Here is a 20375-nt window from a genome sequence, read left to right on the forward strand (position 1 = left end):
TGTCAAACTCGCCGTTCTTCACTGCGTTCAACTGCAACACGACAAGAGCCCAGGACACCTTCCCCTCCTGCCCAGGTGGAGATTTCTCTCTGGTTACCTGTGATCCCTAAGAAACTCTTCAGAGAAATTTTCCATTTCAGACTTGCCCCTCAGCCCTAAGACACACTGTGAGTCTGGCCATTGCCACCACCGAGCTTCATGACAACCAACTCCCACAGAAGGAATCACAGTTTCCCAAAGCCCCACACTGCCCTGACTCGGGGCGTTTACACGTGAGCGCGCTCCCCTGGGGCCGCACCACCTCCCACCTTCTTTGACTTGTCCTGGAGGGGAGATCTCACCATCTTCCTTCTAGGACTGCGGCTCCTAGACTCTCATTCTATGGTTGTGAGGGGGCCCTGCTTACCCTCGTGTCCCCACAGCTGACACAGCGCCACCAGAGAGCAGAGGCTCAGTGAATGTCTGGGGAAGAAATGAGCCAGTGAGCAGAGAGTTGATTTGCTACTATTTAATTTCTTCTACATTCTTGGATAAGTTAAGAAAATCTTGGTATATATCTCTTCATTTTACACAATGATAGTCTAAAAATGATAATTCAAAAATGAACCATTTAAATTTTTTCTCTATTTTACTCCTAAGTTCTTTCACATTTCCAGTGAAATTCCTATTCCAATGTCAAGTTATCTTGTTACAGAAGAAATAAAACAGAAGGTATTCCTCTTTTATTTTTTCACAAAATAGCAAAACTTTCTTTTAAACTGGATAAATAGCAATAAATGTGTGACCAATGTCATTCATAAACTTAGATTTGGAAGCTAACACATGTTCAATTAAAAGTAACAACATTTTAAAATGCAAAAAATAAAAGAAGAGGGGCCCGCCAGGTGGTGTAGCGGTTCAGTTAGTGCTCTCCACTTTGGTGGCCCAGTTTTCGTGGGTTTGGATCCCTGGCACAGACCTATGTGCTGCTAATCAAGCCATGCTGTGGTGGCGTCCCACGTACAAAAAATAGAGGAAGACTGGCATAGATCTTAGCTAAGGGACAATCTTCCTCAAGCAAAAAGAGGAAGATTGCCAACTGATGTTAGTTCAGGGCCAATCTTCCTCACCACAAATAAGAAGAAAAGCAGAAAGAAAAAGATGATGATACATTTCAAAGTCACCCCTATGGAACAGGAACACAAAGCTGTTATGCCCTATAATACTCTCAGCCCCAGCCTGGCCCTCCACTGCTTAGATCATTGACTGCCTTCCTAAAACACAGAGTGAAGAATCTGCTTTAGACTTCACTCAGGGCAGGAGGAGCTACCGGGCACAGTACTACAACTTGCACTGGCCGTGTCAGTAGCATTATCCGTGCTGGCAATTCTGGCCTGAACTCTCTCTTCCTGATCTCTCAAAGCTTCCTCATACGACACTGGGAAGGACCTGAGGTCACTCCCAATGGCACTGGCAAAAAACTCCAGGACACTCATCTTGCTGGTTTCAGCGTGGGCCCTGGGACCCCACAGGAACTCGTAGCGAGCACGATCGCTGTTGGGTACCTGCCGGTACTCCACGTACTGCTCCTGCACCCAAACTTTAGTGATAAGCTCCCTGGGCTCCCCATAGATGAAGTGCTCCCTCCCGGCACGCACCCCCATGACACTCAGTGCTTCCCAGACGTCCTCCTCGGGGGCACGGTCGCCCTGCAGGAGGATGACGCCCAGGAGCATCACCAGGAGGCCGGTCTTGGGCATGCTCTGCTCATCGCTCAGCATCCCATCGTAGGTGAGGCCCAGGGTGGTGACCAGGACATAGGCGTGGTCGCTGGGGTCCACTTCCTTCACGTCAACGCCAAAGACGAGCTGCATGCACTCAGAGGCTTCACTGAAGATCACAGGGAAGTGGTCCTGGTAATCTCTGAGGACCGTATTCAGCATCTCCGCCTTTGTGGTCGGCTCCTTTGTGCGATACTTGACAAGCAGGAACTCCACCAGCTCAGCCACCTTGCCATCAATCACATTTCTGGGAAAGGACGCAGTGTCTGGCAGGGCCTGCGAGGTGCTCGGACCCTCCTCTCCTCGGCTGCTGGAGCTGTCGTCTTCAGACTGGCTCAGTGGAGGGGAGGCCATGGCAGTGGGGGAGGGGTGGGCACTCTGAGGGCTCTGGGGAGGACTCGGGGCCCCAGCGACATCATCAACCTCCTCTGGTGTGCTCGACAAGAGAGGATAGCAAGAGGAAGAGGAGGAGGAGGGGGAGGGGAAAGGGGAGGGGAAAGAGGAGGAGCAGGTGGAGGACGAAGAAGTATCCTCTTCCACAGCCACAGGAAGCAGTGCACCCACTGGGCCCTGCGTCTCGCTTTGGGACTGAAGGCCTTCCTCAAGCATGTAGCACCATCGCTTTGGAGCACGAGGCATGACGACTCCTGTCAGGGCAGCTGACAGGAGCGTGGGCAGGAGGCAACCAATGGGGACCCACGGGCCTGGGGGGAGAGGGAGTGTGAGCAGCCTTAGGTGAGAAATGCACCCTTGGTGGCTCTGACAGAGGTGACTTACGGGCCTCCTTTTAGGGGTGCTCTCGGCTTCACAGGGCTCTGTCCTCCAGTGCAGCCTGTCCCCACGAACCTGAAGGAGGAAGTGAGAAGGCTCCTCAGGGAGGATCAAGCACAGCCCGAGGTTCTGGGGCTGCTGGTGGGCTGGGGTGGGTGGTCTCGGGGTTTGCAGGGTCTCCTCGGTTCTGGTGTGGGGGCACCCCTGGATGCACATTTGGGGTGTGTCCCTTGCCTTGACTCCTGGCACTGCCTGGGGCTCCTCTGGTCTGTGACCTGAGCACACGAGCCTAACAAGGCCTTCACCTCCAGGTTCCTGGACGAGGAAACACGGGGCACCTCAGGGTGCAGACGGCAAGCAGAGCCCTGGGATCCGAGGGCCGACAGGAGTGGTGGGCCAGACTCTGTGAGGTCCCCACTGTGCTGGGGTGGGCAGTCCCCTCCAAGCTCACTCAGGGCCCTCACCTTTCCCCTGGCTGGGCCTGGGCCCCACCCCTCTGCTGGCCTGAGGCAAACTTCTCAGAACAAGACCACAGACCCCTGAGACTGAGCAGAAGGAAGTGAGGGGACCCCACATCTGGCCACACCTGCCCAGGGGCTAACAGGAGACAGCAAGGGACAAGAAGGGAGACCAAACTCTGTGGGTTCCATTTGTCCTGGGATGGGTGGTCCGCTGTCATCACCCTGACACCCTGCAGGGCCTGGGTCAACTCCCTCTGTTGACCTGAGGCCACCCTCCTTCGGCCAAGGCCTGGTTTCCCGAAGACACTGGAAGGGGAAGTGAGGGGGACTGAATCCACCCACCGATCCCGGGTGTCCCCATGGCAGACAGCAGGGTAGGACTGTCCTGGGCTGCATGCGTCCTGGGGTGTGGGGGTCCCCTCAGTCCTCACCGTGACCCCGGCCAGGGCCTGGGATCCTGCCTCCCCTGACCTGAGTCCAGACCCTCAGACCAGGGCCCTTGCCCCCTTCCCCAGACCACCGACCTGGAAATGAGGAGGGGCTCAGCCAGACAGGCCCTGCCAGGGGTGCGAGGGCTGACAATAGGGCCAGGCCAGATTTCCGTGGGCCCCCTCTTTGTCCTGGCCATGGGGGTACACTCACTCCTCCCTCGGGGTCCTTGACTCCTGGAGTCTGTGTCAGCTGACCAGATGTGCTTCCTCAGATGACCTGACGTTGTCCTCACAGACGAAGGTCCTCACCTCCCTGAGCTTCTGAGAGAAACCAGAGGAGGTTGCACATGCACGCCCACCCACCCGCACCCCTGCTGCCATCACAAAAGGTGGCAGCAGGGACCAGCCCCGATGTCCTGGGATGGGGGCTCCCCCAGACCTCCTGTAGGTCATTCATCTTTCCTCCTGCTGGGGCCTGCCCTTCCTCCCAGCCCACCGCCTGGGACAGCTGACATCTCCCGCTTAGACCAGGCCCTCTCCTCCTGAGGACCCCCACCTTCCTGCCCAGGCTAGAAGTGAGCGTGCCATGTGGGACCACCGCTGACTGTTGCTTCCAGGGCTGAGAACAGGGGACAGCCGGACTCTGTGCCGTCCGTTCTTTGCTGAGGTGGGGGTACCTTCAGTCCTCAGGAAGGGTCCTCACCTTGACACCAAACAGGTCCTGGGACTCCACCCTTGGCCAACCTGCCATCTCCCCTCAGACCAAGGCCTCACCTCCCTGAGATCCCCCATCCCCAACCATATGACGGAAGTCGGAGCAGGCCACTTCCAGCCCTCCCTGCCCCGGGGCCTCCCTGGGCCGAGAACAGGGGAAGCTGGCCTCTGTGAGGTCCCTTCTCTTCTGGGGTGGGGGGAACCTCCATGCCCTCCGTTCCTCCCAAAGGCTCCTTGTCTGGAGTCCGGGCAGATCCGGGACCCCTTCCTCTGCTGACCAGATGTGACTCCCTCTGCTGACCCGCCGTCGCCCCACAGAACAAGGCCTCACCTGGCAGAGCCCGAGGCAGAGGTGAGTGGGCTGCACCACCTGCCGCCACCCCTGCCTGGGGTCTTCAGGGTGACAGGGGCAGGGCCGATTTCAGTGGGCCCCCCTCTGCCTGGGGTGGGAGTCCCCTCAGAGTCCTCAAGGTATTCCTAGTTACTCCTGGCCAGGCCTGGACCCTTCCCTTCTGCTAACCTGAGGCAGCATCCTGCAGGCCAAGGCCACGATGCCACTGAGGCCCCGAGCAGGAAGTGGACGGGCCACCCCTCCTGACATCCTGCCTGGCCTCGCAGGACTGACCACAGGGGCAGATTTCTGCTGGGGTCGCCTATGTCTGGGCGGGGGGTCTGCTCAGTCCTCCCTCGGGGTCCGGGGACCCCACCCTCGGCTGACCTGAAGTCACAGTCCTCACCCCCTGAAGACTCCGGAGGCAGAAGGCTGGAAACGCCTCCTCAGGTGGCCCTGTCTGGGGCCTCCCAAGCCCGAGCGCAGGGCCACAGGCTCCCTCTCTGTCCTGGGGTCCAGGGTCCTCAGCCCTCCCTCGGCGTCTCCCCGGGACTCCAGCAGGCCCTGGGCGCCCCCCTCTGGCCCCTCAGGCGCTGCTCTCTGACCCAGTCCCCAGTCTCTCTGAGACCCGGATGCGGAAGGCGGGAAAGGCCGCCTCTGGTAATAGCGCCGCAGGGACTCGCGGCCCTGACGGCAAGGGCGTGTTTCTGCGGGGTCCTCTTCTCCTCCCTCGGGGTCCTCAGCTTGAGCCCTGGCAGGTCCTGGGACCCTCCCTCTGTGGAGCTGAGGCCCTGACTCCCCTGAGACCCCTAGGGAAGGCTGTGAGGGTCACCTCAGGCCACTAAGCCCAGGGACGCCTAGGGCTGAGGGCAGGGGATGGGAGGGAGTCCCTGGGGTCCTTGGCCACCCTCTGCTCCTTCCCTGACCCCCAGCAGGGCCTGGCCCCGCCTCTGTCCCTGAGTCCGCTCCCTCCCCCGGGCCCTCCCCAGCAGGCTCCTCTGAGGAGGGGGACGGGGGCTCAGCCTGTCCATCCCACTTCCCCCATGGTCCCTCAGGGCTGATGGCAGGGGCAGACCTGGACGCCGTGGGCCCGGAGTCCTTCCTCCCGGGGCTCCCTGGGCACCTGGCCTGGCCTGGGCTCCTTCCCTCTGCCGCCCCGAATCCGGCCTGCATCAGCGAGGCCCTCGGTGCTCCCAGACCTCCGAGGCGGAAGCCAGGGGACGTCACATCCGGCCACCGTGGCCAGGGGTCTCCCGGGGCTGATGGCAGGGGCAGAGGATCCTCGGCTTCCTCGACCGTGCTCTGCTCCTCCCCTTGACTCTGGCCTGGCCTCAGCCCTGCGCCTGCCCTATGTGTCTGCACCCCTCACCCCCAGGCTCTGACCCCCGGTTGGCTGCGGAGGGGGCGGGTAGCCCTCGGCTGACAGTCCTGCCCTGGGTCCCCCAGAGCGCACAGGAGGGGCACGGGGCTTCTGTGGGCCTGTGCTTTGGGGCGGGGGCAGCCCACCGGCCTCCCTCGGGAGGGTCCTCGTCCACCCTGGCTGAGAAGGGCTGCCATCCTGGGGAAGGGCTGGATGGGGGCTGCCGCGCCCAGGGCCGAGGGGTTCACGGGAGAAGCCCCCTTCCCGTGGGGTCTCGGCACCAGCGAGCCGGACTCAGCGAGCCATTTCTTTTCCGGATTGCGTTTGTCCTGTCCAGGTTGAGCAGCGGCGGTGGCTTCGAGATGCTCCTCCGGGTTTATGGTGACCTCCTATTGCGTGCTCAGTGCAGGGATTTTCACTCATTTATCCTCCTTCCTAGTAAGAAATACATTGTACATCTCTGCCCGCTGCGGCAGCCCTGTATCTACATCTAGAACACATTTGTAACTTATATGTGCTTCTAGACACCTGTTTGTACATATCACAGGAGTATGCAGCTATGCACATGTATATGCACGTATGTTCCTATTATGTATTTATAGATATATATAGACTATATATATATGTATATACTTATTTGATGAAAGAATTAGGTCTGATATTCGCTATTCTGTTTCTTGTCTATTCTTATATTCTATTAAAATGAGAATCTTTTGAAAGAACCATCCTCACGCGCTGAGATGGTTTCAGGTGGTTGTTAGCACAGACTCTGGACTCAAATGCCTTAATGGACCCATCTTTCCCGCTGTCCTGGTTTTGGCCCAGGGCCACTGGCCTGTGTGGCCTGAGGGGCTGCTTCAGATGTGTGCAGTGAAGCAGGAACAGAAGTTTGAAGCCTTTCCTCCTCCCCATCCCGTTATCTGCATCTATGCAGCCTACAGCCCCTCCCAACTTGGCTCCCGCTGCCCGCGACCCCACCCAAACACAAGTACCAGCTCACTGCAGTCTGCAGTCTCCCCCAGGGCTTTCTCCTGTTTGGTTGTTTAGATATTCTTTTTCATATTGTGTATTGTTTTTGAAGAGTTTATTTAGAGCCTCTTAGGTGCCCAGAAAAATGAAAATGAAGGTACAGAGATTTCCCACTTAGCCCCTGCCCCCACGCTTGCATCACCTCCCTCATTATCAACATCCCCCACCAGACTGGGACATTTCTTGTAATCATGAACCTACATTGCCACATTCTATGCCCAATGCCCATCATGTACATTACGGTTCTCACTTGGTGTTCTACATTCTATGGGTTTGGACAAATGTATAATGACATGTGTCCATCGTTAGAGTGTCATCCAGAGGCGTTTCACTGCCCTAAAAATCCCCTGTGTTCTGCCTGTTGCGCCCTCCCCTCACAACCCCTGGCAACCACTGCTCTTTAGATTGGCTCCATCGTTTGCCTTTTCCAGAATGTTCGTATAGTTGAACTCGTACAGTAGGCAGCCTTTTCAGATTGGCTTTCTTCATTGGTACTACATCCTTAAGGTTTTTCTATGTCTTTTCATGCCTTGATAGCTCATTTCTTTTTTGCACTGATTCATATTCCATTCTCTGAATGTACCACAGATTATTTACCCACTCACCTACTGAAGGGCATTTGGTTGCTTCCAAGTTTTAGCAATTATTAGCAAAGCTGCCCTAAGCATCCGTGTGTATGTTTTTGTGTGGACATACATTTTCACCTCTTTTGGGTAAATACCCATACAATTGCTGGATCATGTAGTAAGAACATGTATGTTTGGTTTCATAAGAAACTGCCACACCGTCTTCCAAAGTGGCTGTACCACTTTGCACTCCCATCAGCAATGAGTGAGAGTTCCTGCTGCTCCAGCTCCTCCACATCCAGCATTTGGTGCTGTCAGTGTACCAGATTCTGGCCATTCTAATAAGGGAATGGTTATTATGTGCATGTGTGTATTTACTTTCATTCTCCATTCTAGGGCTTCCCAGGGCTGATTTTGGGAGTGGAAGCCAGGTCACCACAGGGGCTGTGGATTAATTCTCAAGACTTGACAACACAGGACATAGACCACTCTGTTACCTCACCTAGGGACTTAAGCTATGCACCGGGTTCAGAAACTGAATTTTCAGTAACAAAAGGAGCAGCGCGTGAGGGGGGCATAGGGGAGGGCTGGGGTCAAAATCATACTAGAAATGACTACTGACCAGTAAAGATCTAGTGTGCACCTGTGTCCAACTGTTCAGGCCCGTACAGCAATGTGGACGGTAGCAGAAACTCACAGGTTAAGACTGTGCTGTGGAGTGAAGAGGGCAATCTCTCCCTGCTGAGACCTGGAGAATAATGTGAAAATTAGACGTGATCTTGGATTTGAAGCACCTGTCACATGGTACGTCTGCACCTGCAAAAGGTGGAGAATTTCAGGGCAAACTTGACTTTCTCAGACACCCCTCACAGAAATGAAGGGGATTTTGTTGTAATAAATCAGAACAGCTGCTTTTTGTTGAGCATCTATTACACAACGGTAGTAGACGTTGGAGAGACATCAAGGGCTCCTCCACACCTTGTCTTCCTCTCCTCCCTGGACTAATGGGGACACTGCACTGCCAGTCCTCTTGTACTTAGGAAGGGTCCTGTGAGAAGGCTTTGCCGCTGATAGCAGCAGGTGCATTAGTTGTCACAGCCTTTTCTATAGAAGACACTGCAGAGGCCATGGATTAATTCTCAAGCCATGACAACACATGACCACTCTGTTTCCTCACCCAGGGACTTAAGCCATGCACCTTGGACCCTTAGAGGTGAGATGCCAGCTTCTGTGTCTTTGAGACCCTGGGCAGGAATGGAGGTGTTCAGAAGAGAAGCCTCCCCACGGGAAGCTGGCTGCAGGAATTCCCCCCTGCCACCTGCACCTTTAGGCCCCTGTGCTACACACTTCAGTCCCCTCAGGACTGTGACGCCTCTCTCTTAGGAGGCCGGCAGCCAGCTGCCGAATGGCCCTGTAGGGATTGGGGGTGTCTACCTTAAAATGTACCCATTTAAAATGTTCAGTTAAGTGTTTTTATTAAATTTACTGAGTTACACCATCAGCAGCAAGTGTTAGAAAATACCCTTCACCTGCATGAGATAGCTCGTGCCGCTTGTCGTTAAACCCTGTTCTCACCGTCCGCCCCACGGAAACACTACTCTACTTTCTGAATAGTTACCCCATATACCTCAATATGTGAAAATCTCTTGTCAGCTTTCACCATCAGGGTGTGAGAATTCCAGTGTTCTACACATCCTGGCCAGCATCTGGTATGGTCAGTCTTTCAGTTTAGGCATTCTAATAGGTGTGTAGTGGTACTTCATTGTGGTTTTTTTTTATTATTATCATTGAGTTATTGATAGGTTACAATCTTGTGAAATTTCAATTGTACATTAATGTTTGTCAGTCATGTTGTAGGTGCACCACTTCACCCTTTGTGCCCACCCCCCACCCCACCTTTCCCCTGGTATCCACTAAACTGTTCTTGGTCCATAGTTTTAAATTCCTCATATGAGTGGAGTCATACACAGATTATCTTTCTCTCGCTGGCTTATTTCACTTAACATAATTCTCTCAAGGTCCATCCATGTTATTGCAAATGGAATGATTTTGTTCTGTTTTGCAGCTGAGTAGTATTCCATTGTATATATGTACCACATCTTCTTTATCCATTCGTCTGTTGATGGGCACTTAGGTTGCTTCCACGTCTTGGCTATTGTAAACAGTGCTGCAATAGACATTGGGGTGCACAGGACTTTTGGGATTGCTGACTTCAGGCTCTTTGGATAAATACCCAGTAGTGGGATGGCTGGATCGTATGGTAGTTCTATTTTTAGTTTTTTGAGGAATCTCCATACTGTTTTCCATAGTGGCTGCACCAGTTTGCATTCCCACCAGCAGTGTATGAGGGTTCCTTTTTCTCTGCAACCACTCCAACATTTGTTGCTATTAGTTTTAGATATTTTTGTCATTCTAACGGGTGTAAGGTGATATCTTAGCATAGTTTTGATTTGCATTTCCCTGATGATCAGCGATGATGAGCATCTTTTCATGTGCCTATTGGCCATCAGTATATCTTCTTTGGAGAAATGTCTGTTCATGTCTCCAGCCCATTTTTTGATTGGGTTGTTTGATGTTTTGTGGTTGAGTTGCGAGAGTTCTTTATATATTAAGGATATTAAGCCTTTGTCAGATATATGACTTGCAAATATTTTTTCCCAGTTAGTGGGTTGTGTTTTTGTTTCAATCCTGTTTTCATTTGCCTTGAAGAAGCTCTTTAATCTGATGAGGTCCCATTTGTTTATTCTTTCTATTGTTTCCCTTCTCTGAGAAGGCATGGTGTCCGAAAAGATCCTTTTAATACTGATGTCAAAGAGTGTACTGCCTACGTTTTCTTCCAGAAGCCTTATGGTTTCAGGTCTCACCTTTAGGTCTTTAATCCATTTTGAGTTTATTTTGGTGAATGGTGAAAAAGAATGGTCAATTTTCATTCTTTTACGTATGGCTTTCCAGTTTTCCCAGCACCATTTGTTGAAAAGACTTTCTTTTCTCCATTGCATGCCCTCAGCTCCTTTGTCGAAGATAAGCTGTCCATAGATGTGTGGTTTTATTTCTGGGCTTTCAATTTTGTTCCATTGATCTGTGCACCTGTTTTTGTACCAGTACCATGCTGTTTTGATTACTGTAGCTTTGTAGTATGTTTTGAAGTCAGGGATTGTGATGCCTCCCGTTTTGTTCTTTTTTCTCAGGATTGCTTTAGCAATTCGGGGTCTTTTGTTGCCCCATATGAATTTTAGGATTCTTTGTTCTAATTCTGTAAAGAATGTCATTGGGATTCTGATTGGGATGGCGTTGAATCTGTAGATTGCTTTAGGTAGAATGGACATATTAACTATGTTTATTCTTCCAATCCATGTACATGGAATGTCTTTCCATCTCCTTATGTCGTCATCCAATTCTCTCAGAAAGGCCTTGTAATTTTCATTATATAGGTCCTTCACTTCCTTAGTTAAATTTACCCCAAGGTATTTTATTCTTTTTGTTGCGATTGTGAATGGTATTGTATTCTTGAGTTCTTTTTCTGTTGGTTCATTACTGGAGTATAGAAATGCTACTGATTTATGCAAATTGATTTTATACCCTGCAACTTTGCTGTAGTTGTTGATTACTTCTAACAGTTTTCCAATGGATTCTTTGGGGTGTTCTATATATAAGATCATGTCATCTGCAAACAGCGAGAGTTTCACTTCTTCCCTCCCTATTTGGATTCCTTTTATTCCTTTTTCTTGCCTGATTGCTCTGGCCAGGACCTCCAGTACTATGTTAAATAAGAGTGGTGACAGAGGGCATCCTTGTCTCGTTCCTGTTTTCAGGGGGATGGGGTTCAGTTTTTGCCCATTGAGTATGATGTTGGCTATGGGTTTGTCCTATATGGCCTTTATTATGTTGAGGTAGTTTCCTTCTACGCCCATTTTGTTCAGAGTTTTTATCATAAATGGCTGTTGGATCTTGTCAAATGCCTTCTCTGCATCTATTGAGATGATCATGTGGTTTTCATTCCTCAGTTTGTTGATGTGGTGTATCACATTGATTGATTTGCGGATGTTGAACCATCCCTGTGTCCCTGGTATGAATCCCACCTGATCCTGATGTATGATTCTTTTGATGAATTGCTGAATTCTGGTTGCCAAAATTTTGTTTAGAATTTTTGCATCTATGTTCATCAGTGATATTGGCCTGTAGTTCTCTTTTTTCGTGGTGTCCTTGTCAGGTTTTGGTATCAGCGTGATGTTGGCCTCATAGAATGTGTTAGAAAGTGTTCCATCTTCCCTAATTTTTTGGAATAGCTTGAAAAGGATAGGTATTAAATCCTCTCTGAAAGTTTGGTAGAATTCCCCAGGAAAGCCATCTGGTCCTGGGGTTTTATTCTTTGGGATGTTTTTGATTGCTGTTTCAATCTCTTTCCTTGTGATTGGTCTGTTCAAATTGTCTGCCTCTTCTTGAGTGAGCTTTGGGAGATTGTAGGAGTCCAGGAATTTATCCATTTCCTCTAGGTTATCCATTCTGTTGGCATATAGTTTTTTGTAGTATTCTCTTATAATCTGTTGTATTTCTGCAGAGTCTGTTGTTATTTCTCCTCGTTCATTTCTGATTTTGTTTATTTGAGCTTTCTCCCTTTTTTTCTTTGTAAGTCTGGCTAGTGGTTTGTCAATTTTATTTATCTTCTCAAAAAACCAGCTCTTTGTCTCATTGATCCTTTCTACTGCCTTTTTCGTTTCAATAGTATTTATTTCTGCTCTGATTTTTATTATTTCTCTCCTTCTGCTGACTTTGGGCTTCATTTGTTCTTTTTTCTCTAGTTCAGTTAGGTGTGCTTTAAGGTTGCTTATTTGGGATTTTTCTTGTTTGTTAAGATGTGCCTGTATTGCGATGAATTTTCCTCTTAATACAGCTTTTGCTGTATCCCATATGAGTTGGTATGGCATGCTATCATTTTCATTTGTTTCCAGGTATTTTTTGATTTCTTCTTTGATTTCTTCAATGATCCATTGCTTGTTCAGTAGTGTGTTGTTTAGTCTCCACATCTTTGTGCCTTTCTCAGCTTTTTTCTTGTAATTAATTTCTAGCCTTATAGCACTATGATCTGAGAAGATGCTTGTTATTATTTCAATTTTTTTAAATTTGTAGAGGCTTGCCTTGTTTCCCAACATATGGTCTATCCTAGAGAATGTTCCATGTGCACTTGAGAAGAATGTGTATTCAGCTCCTTCAGGGGGGAGTGATCTATATATGTCTATTAAGTCCAATTGTTTTAGTTTTTCATTCAGCTCCACTATTTCCTTGTTGATTTTCTGTCTGGATGATCTGTCCATTGATGTGAGTGGGGTGTTGAGATCCCCTACTATTATTGTGTTGTTTTTAACATCTTCCTTTAGGTCTGTTAATAGTTGCTTTATGAATCTTGGTGCTCCTGTGTTGGGTGCATAGATATTTATAAGCGTTATTTCTTCTTGATGAAGTGTCCCTTTGATCATTATATATTGTCCCTCTGTGTCTCTCTTTACCTGTCTTATTTTGAAATCCACTTGGTCTGATATGAGAATTGCAACACCTGCCTTTTTTTCCTTGCTATTTGCTTGAAGTATTGTCCTCCACCCCTTCACCCTGAGTCTGTGTTTGTCCTTGGGGCTGAGGTGTGTTTCCTGGAGGCAACAAATTGTTGGATCTTGTTCTTTAATCCATTTTGCCACTCTGTGTCTTTTTATTGGAGAGTTCAATCCGTTCACATTGAGAGTGATTGTTGATGCATGTGGACTTAATGCTGTCAATCTGTCGCTCATTATCTTGCTTTCCTGTGTTTCTTTTCCTGTGTGCTTTAGACTACCCATTTAATACTGCAATTTCTTATGCTGGGTTTCTTAGATTTTTCCTTATCTATGATTTGTGACTCTGTTCTGTACTTTATTTTAGTGTCTACCTTGAAGTTTGTATTTAGAATCTCGTGTATAATATAGTCTATTCTCTGGTGGTCTCTTACTTACTCGACCAATACTGATTTAGACCCTTTGCTCTTCCCCTCCTAAATAATTATTTTCGTTTTTTATTCCAACTCCTCTTATTAATTTGTAGTTAGAGTGCTAAGATCGTCCTTGTTTTGGTAGTTTCCTTATTTTTACCCTAATGCTATAGTTGAATATTTGCTATCCTTTTCTGGTTCTATCCATTGGCCTCCCTAGTCTGTGGCTTGTGTCCCCTTTCTCCCTTTTTTCTTTTTTCAAGTATGAGAGCCTTCTTGAGGATTTCTTGTAATGGAGGGCTTTTAGTTACAAATTCCCTTAACTTTTGTTTGTCTGGAAAAGATTTAATTTCTCCCTCATATCTGAAGGAAATTCTTGCTGGATAGAGTATTCTTGGCTGAAGGTTTTTATCCTTTAAAGCTTTGAATATAACACTCCATTCTCTCCTAGCTTGTAGGGTTTCTGTAGAGAAATGCGCTGACAGTCTGATAGGGGCTCCTTTATAGGTTATTCTCTTTTTTTTTCTTACTTCCCTGAGTATTCTTTCCTTATCATTCCTATTTGCCAACTTTACTATTATGTGCCTTGCGGTGGGTCTTTTTACATTGACAAATCTAGGAGATCTAAAACCCTCCTCTACACACATTTCTCCGTTGATCCCTAGATTTGGGAAGTTCTCTTCAATAATTTCGTTAAGCACACTTTCTGCTCCATTTTCCTTTTCTATATTCTCGGGAATTCCTATGATCCTTATGTTCTTACTCCTCATTGAATCCATTATCTCTCGGAGATTTTCCTCATTTTTTTTAATTCTTAGTTCTCTTTCTTCCTCTGTCTGGCGCCATTCAGCCTGTCTGTCCTTGATTATGCTGATTTGCTCCTCTAGGTTGTCTACACGGGCATTCAGGGAACCCGTATTCTGTTTTATCTGGTCCATTGTGTTTTTCATCTCAAGTAATTCTGTTTGATTCTTCTTTATGATTTCAATCTCTTTTGTGAAGTAACTCCAGAACTCGGCTTGTTTCTCTTTCTCTCTACCTCATTGAGTTTTTTGATTATAGCTGCTCTGAATTCATTATCACTTAGTTTACCTAATTCCAAGTCCTCAGGACTTAATTCTGTGTTTTTATTGTTTTCCTTCTGGTCTGGGGCTTTTATAAATTGCTGGATGGTAGAGGAGAGGTTTTTCTCATGGTGGTAGAATTCAGTTGCAGTTACAGTCTGTCGCCACTAGATGGGGGTCGAGAGCGGCGTGTTAGCTCTCCGCCTTCGGGGCAAGATGGCTGCGCCCACTGGCTTTGTTAGGGGGGAGGGGCTGTTACTCACACGCCCCGGTCTGGGTTCAGATCAGTTCTGTTCTCTGGTCTCCCAAGGCCCTTGATTTATAGGGTCCCCACGGACGGAAGCTTTCCCCCCCGTCAGCGGGTCTCCACTGAACCAGCAGCAGGAGTCCTGGATGATCCCTGGTCGCGCGGCCCCTCCTCCGCTCCTTCCCGACCCGCGCTGCAGCAATCACAGACTCTAGGGGAGGGAGCGATGTTCCCTCCTACCGTTCCAGTGCCTCCAAAGGTGTAAAGCTAGGTTTATGATCTCCTCCTTCTTGGTATTGTAGGTCTCTAACGAGCTGGCATTATGTTTATTCTCTGAAATTCAGTTCTTCCAATCTTTTGTTGTATTTTGGAGGGGAGAGAATCCCAGGTCAGCTCACCCCGCCATTTTGCTCCCTGCTTTTTTCTTCATTGTGGTTTTTAATGGCATTTCCATAATGACTAATGATGCTGAGCTTCTAGTGGTATGACTCTTTGCCATCTGTATGTCTATTTGGGAAAGTGTACAAATCTTTGCCCATTTTTTACTGAGTCGTTTGATTCTTTCTTATTGAAGTTTGGGAGTTCTATATGTATTGGACACAAGATTTTTATCAGATATGTGATTTGCAAATATATTTTCCCAGTGTGTGGCTTGTCGTTTTACTCTCTTAACAGTATCTTTAAAGAAAAAGGAGTTTTGAGTTTTGATGAAGTCCCAGTTTATCAATTGTTTTCATTAATGGATTTTTCCTTGTATCTAAGAAGTTATGTAAATGGGCCAATGATGGTCCCTATGTATTGGCCTAAACTGGCCTCCATTTTGTTTACTTCTTCACAGCAGGCTAGGATCTTTAGCCCAAAGTCCACTGGTGCCAAATTCAAATTATTATGGATCCAATTGCTTTAAATATACTTCAAACAAACGTATGTGTAGCCATTTAGAGGCTGCCTACTTTGCGTGTCCCACAAAGATGCACCCAACACCTGCTAACCGTAGATAGGACAAAGCCTGTAGCGATAAAATATCCCTGACTGCTACTGCCCTCTGGAGTTCACTGACCCAGAGACTCCTGCCTTGCTGCTGTGGAGGATCAGAATTGGCTACCCCAAAATGCGTCTCTCGGGTCATAGCAAACACTTGTTTAACAAACATTTGCATTTCCATCTCCATGTAAATTGCTTTCCTCTCCTTTGAAGACCCAAACACTACCCCCGAAATCCTCCTTTGTCTTTAGCTGAAGATGGTATTTAAGGTGGTGGTTTTGGCCATTCTAGAGACTTGCTCAGTTTTCCTGGGTTTCTCCCACATATCTGTGTTATTAAACTTTGATTTTCTCCTGTTATTCTGTCTCATGTCAATTTATTTCTTAGACCAGCCAGAAGGACCTAGAGGGTAGAGGAATTGGCTTCCTCCTCTACACTGCTGAGCACCATCTCCCAGATACATGAAGCCCCCTCTCCCATTTCCCCTTCTCTCCTGGGAGGGCCCTTACTTTAGTCCCTTTCTGGGTGGTGGCCTTGTGCCCATGTCTCTGGAAGGTCTCTTCCTGGGAGGGACTTCTCCTCTCATGCAGCCCTGTCCAAGTGCTGCTCAATAAAGCTTTTGTGTTCCTGCCTCTCGTGGTCCTGTCTCTTCCTTGGTCAACCTCGAAATCATCAAACTTACCACACTAGCTCAGAGTAACAAAGACTTTCTCCTATGCATTCTCCAAGAAGCTTCATAATTTTGGTTTTGACATGTGGGTCTGTGATCCATTTTGTGTTGTTTTTTATATGGAGCAAGGTTTGGATTAAACAGTGCTTTTCGCATGTGGCTATCCAGTTGTTCCAGATCTAATTGTTGAAAAGACTGTCCTTTCACCTCTCATCTTTTGCATCTTTCTCGATAATCAGTTGCCTGTGTATGCATGTATGTGTGGGTCTATTTCTAGACTCCTCTGTTCCATGAATATATTTCTGTTGTTATGTTATGCCGATTCCTCACTGTCTTGGTTACTGTCACTTTATAATAAGCCTTGCAGTCAAGTAGAATAAACCCTCCAACTCTGCCCTCTTTTTAGAAGTTATTTTGGCTATTCTAGGTCCTTTGCATTTCCATATGAATGGGAACTTGTTTTGTGCCGGTCTCAGCCTGTCACTTAAGAATGTTGTGGCTGGACCAGCCCTTGTGGCTCTTATTAGGATTGCAAGATGCCCTTCTCCAATAACCATCAGGAAACTTTGAAAGAATAGAGGTTTATTACTCATAGGACCTGGAAATTACACAGCATACCTGGGGCCACACAGCGAGGTCGCCTGGAGAAAGAGAGGACACGGGGCGGGGGGCTGGGGTTCTGCTTTCTCTGGGGCTGAGGCTGGGGGCCTAGGGTTTCAGGGGCTCAATCTTTATTGGTGAATTTAAAACATAAGAGCAGAATTTAAAGCACAGGAAGAGGAGAAAAGCAAGTGGCTCCAATGATCAGTTCTTGAAATCAACTGAGCTCTCTAAATCAAAGGAGCCTCCGTGGGGGCAGGGGGCCTGGCTCTTTATCTAGTCCTGTCGCTGGCAATGTGTTTTTTCCAGATAGCCCTCTTGAAGTGGATCTCTCTTTGAAGTGGACGCCTTGGCAACCAAAGCTTAAGTCAGGCACCTGCATAACAAAAAAGAAAAAAAAAATACACCTCAGGGCTTACTCTACAGAACACCAGCCTGTCAATTTCTATGTTTTTAAAAAGGTCTTCTGGGGTTTTGATTGGGACTGTGTTGACTCTATCAATGAGCTGGGGAAGAATTGGTGTCTTAACAATATCCAGTCCTTCAAACCACAAACAAGGCGTATACCTACATATGTTTAGGTATTCATTAATCTCTCTCTGCAATGTTTTGTAGTTTTTGATGTACAGAGCTTCTACATATTTTGTCAGATTTGTAGGCTTTCTCATCCTGTTTTAAAACACACTGTTTTTAATTTCAATTTTCCATTATTCATTGCTAGTATATAAATATACACTTTATTTTTATATGTTGATCTTATATCCTGAGATCTTGCTAAACTCAATTATTCCTTCTGGAAGCATTTTTTGTTTTTTAGATTGATAGAATTTTCTGTGTAGACTATCTTGTGGTCTGTGAATAAAGACAGTGCTACCTCTCCCTTTCCAGCCTGGATGTCGTTTTCTTCCTTGTTGCACTGGACACCAAGCACAATGTTGAACGCCTCCCTCCCCCTCGTGAACTCACCAGCCTTAGGTTGTAGTTTCCTGCATACAAACATCCAGCACAACTTGTAGCATGTGTCTGCCTCGTCCCCCTGACCCTATGAAAACCCAAGCCTGGGTAGGCCACCTACTGAGGTGGGCATGGGTCCCAGATTTGAAACAGGACTTGATTCTGAGTAGAGCAAGTCTGTTCATGGAAGTGTGACAGGATGAAGGCAGACTGGAAAACAGAAAACTGAGCAGAGCAATGTGGACCCTGAGAAAAGGAGGTGGGACGGAAAAGGACCCTGGCAGAAGCGAGTCGTCTTCAAGCTGCATTAGAGTAATTTGTAATCAGGAAGCGGGATGATTCACATCTCCACAGAGACTTAAACACAGCCACAGCACCATGGGTGGATTGTAGGCATGACATACAGAAACTAGGTAGCGGTGAAGGGAGGGAAAGAAGAGAATGAAGCACTGAATAGGGTGGCTGTGGGGAAAGGTTTGGAGGAAACACCCTCTCCCTGCCTTGTGAGCCACCAGCATTGACTGGGGAGATGAGGAGGGGGGCAGGTCAGTTTGGAAGGCTGTTTAGCGGTGCCCCCTTTCCCCAACCAGAACATCTTGGCTGCTTCCCATCCTCCCCTAGAGGTGTCAAGGTGGAGCTTTGTGATGTCTAAGCCCAACCCACGGCTGCCATTGGCTGGAGGAGAGCCTTGCTGACCAAACAAAGCTGAAGGGTGTGGCCCCACTCTGTCCTATAGAGGGGTGTATATAGGCAGGTCAGGAGGCCTGGGGTAGACCACTGGGAGGCGCTGACATGGCGAAGGCGACCAGGAAATCCCAGGCTTCTAGCACAGTCACGGAACAACCCTCGCCAAACACCAAAGAGAGGAAGATGAGGAAGTCCTCAAGTCAACCCAGGTCCAGAGGGAGTGTCAAGGTGAGATGACCCCGCCCAAGCTCCTCCTCTTCCCCTTTGACTCCCCCCACCAAGACTCCTCCCCTGTCCATGCCTGGCGCACAGCCCCTCCTCAGCCCATGTCCCTTCTCAGGAAGCCCCTCTTCCCACCCATCCCCCACCCTCTTCCCTCAAACCAGTGCCCTTCTGGGCTCACCCTATTGTCTTTCCAGGCGGCCAAGAAAACCACGGGGGCCAAAAGACCCCTTCGAAGGAGATCCACTGAAAAAGCCTCTTCAAAACGTCCCACCTCTTCAGTCAAATCTAAGGAAGCGAGAGGAACAACCCTATTCGGTCACTATCACAGGCTGAATGAAAAGCTGAATCAAGATGAGCCAGAGGCGGACGGAGAGAGCATGGAGAAGCCCAGCACTTCACGTGCCTACCTGCACCACCGGCAACTTCAGAGCGAGGCCACAGACCTCAGAGAGGAATCATCTGAGAAGTCTCTAACGTCTGACCCCTGAGAAATGGCCAGTGGTGCCGACGTCATTTGACAGCAGCAGGGTGCCCTGATGGTGATTTCAATAAAACGGACCTGTTGTGAAAATGTGTGTGTCTCTGCAAGTTCTCTCATGGGGGGAGCGGGAAGGAAGGGAAGAGGCAGGTGTGTGAGGGGGAGGGAGGTGAGTCCTGCAGGGTCGGGGGTCAGACCAGAAGGTCCAGTTAGCCTGACAGTGGGGATAAGGACTGGGTCAGGACTCAGCACTGAACACAAATTTCCCATGGGAGAAGAGGAAAAGGACTTGGTGTTTCTCTGTGTGTGTGCAGGGGTGTGGACCTAGTTGGGGAGAGGTGTCCTCTGTGGGGTGGCAGTGCCAGTCTCCAAAAAGGCACACAAAGTAATTGCCTGCAGGCCACCTACCTCATAGTAGTGTTTGTTGAATCCAGTCCTAAGATGTAAGGCGCTCATAAGGACCAAAATCCTTGCTGTACTAAAAGTCACCGAGAGCAATCTGAAGCACTAAAACGACAGTCTTTGGACACCACCAATCCAACACTGATTTGGCCACTTTCTTGCTAAGAAAACTTGGAATGGAGTAGTTGGCTACCAAGGGTGGCACTGTGGGAGTGGTTCACCTCTGGTGCAGGCAATAAAGAGGGGCATCATTTGCAGAGAATTGTCTAATCCAACTTGTACTTTTGACTTAACCATAGAGTCACACGCAGGTGTAAGAAATAATGCAATACATCCCGTGTACCCTTTAGCCAGCTTCCCCTAATGATAACATCTTGCAAAACCATAGTACAGTATCATGATGGAGATGCTGACTGCAATTCGGTCAAGATACAGCACATTTCCATCACCGCAAGGATCCCACATGTTGCCCTCTTATAGACACATCCACTTCCTTCCCACAGCCACCTCCTCCTCTGTACCCCTGGCAACCACCAACCTGTTCTTCATTAATACGTGTAGAAGTCTAGAAGGAATGAGGGAAATAGAGAATCCCCATTAGGGAAACACCACGATTCAGTGGCGAGAAAACCCTCCCAACCTCCACTTCTTCCCTCAAGGTTTCCTCTTTTACTGAACCTGGCAG

General features: G+C 48.5%; 1 protein-coding gene and 1 long non-coding RNA gene across 30 annotated transcripts in view; one reads left to right on the forward strand and one right to left on the reverse strand.

Moving 5' to 3' along the window:
• Window positions 1-490: 490 nt before the first annotated feature.
• The window catches only part of LOC103545098 (melanoma-associated antigen 10-like), a 41270-nt gene continuing 21385 nt past the window's right edge, over window positions 491-20375 (reverse strand). For 2 of the 29 annotated variants that reach the window (XM_070604235.1, XM_070604245.1), the window contains 7 exons: window positions 16963-17320; window positions 8046-8171; window positions 5544-6263; window positions 3635-3744; window positions 2766-2846; window positions 2538-2606; window positions 491-2407 (listed from right to left, as the gene is read on the reverse strand). In XM_070604235.1, the coding sequence (XP_070460336.1) occupies window positions 1287-2399 (1113 nt within the window). In that variant the 5' untranslated portion in view covers window positions 2400-2407; window positions 2538-2606; window positions 2766-2846; ... (2 more) ...; window positions 8046-8171; window positions 16963-17320 and the 3' untranslated portion in view covers window positions 491-1286. Of the gene's footprint in view, window positions 2465-2537; window positions 2607-2765; window positions 2847-2995; window positions 3077-3634; window positions 6264-7642; window positions 7762-8045; window positions 8172-16962; window positions 17321-20375 lie in introns of those variants that run through there. The other 27 variants (XM_070604244.1, XM_070604242.1, XM_070604240.1 and 24 more) reach the window with 26 other exon arrangements.
• On the forward strand, window positions 18631-19381 carry LOC139080994 (uncharacterized). Its single transcript, XR_011535913.1, has 2 exons — window positions 18631-18813; window positions 19005-19381. It is a non-coding gene; the product is annotated as an uncharacterized lncRNA (long non-coding RNA).

The sequence above is a fragment of the Equus przewalskii genome, chromosome X (genome assembly GCF_037783145.1).
Source record: "Equus przewalskii isolate Varuska chromosome X, EquPr2, whole genome shotgun sequence".
Taxonomy (NCBI): Eukaryota; Metazoa; Chordata; class Mammalia; order Perissodactyla; family Equidae; genus Equus; species Equus przewalskii.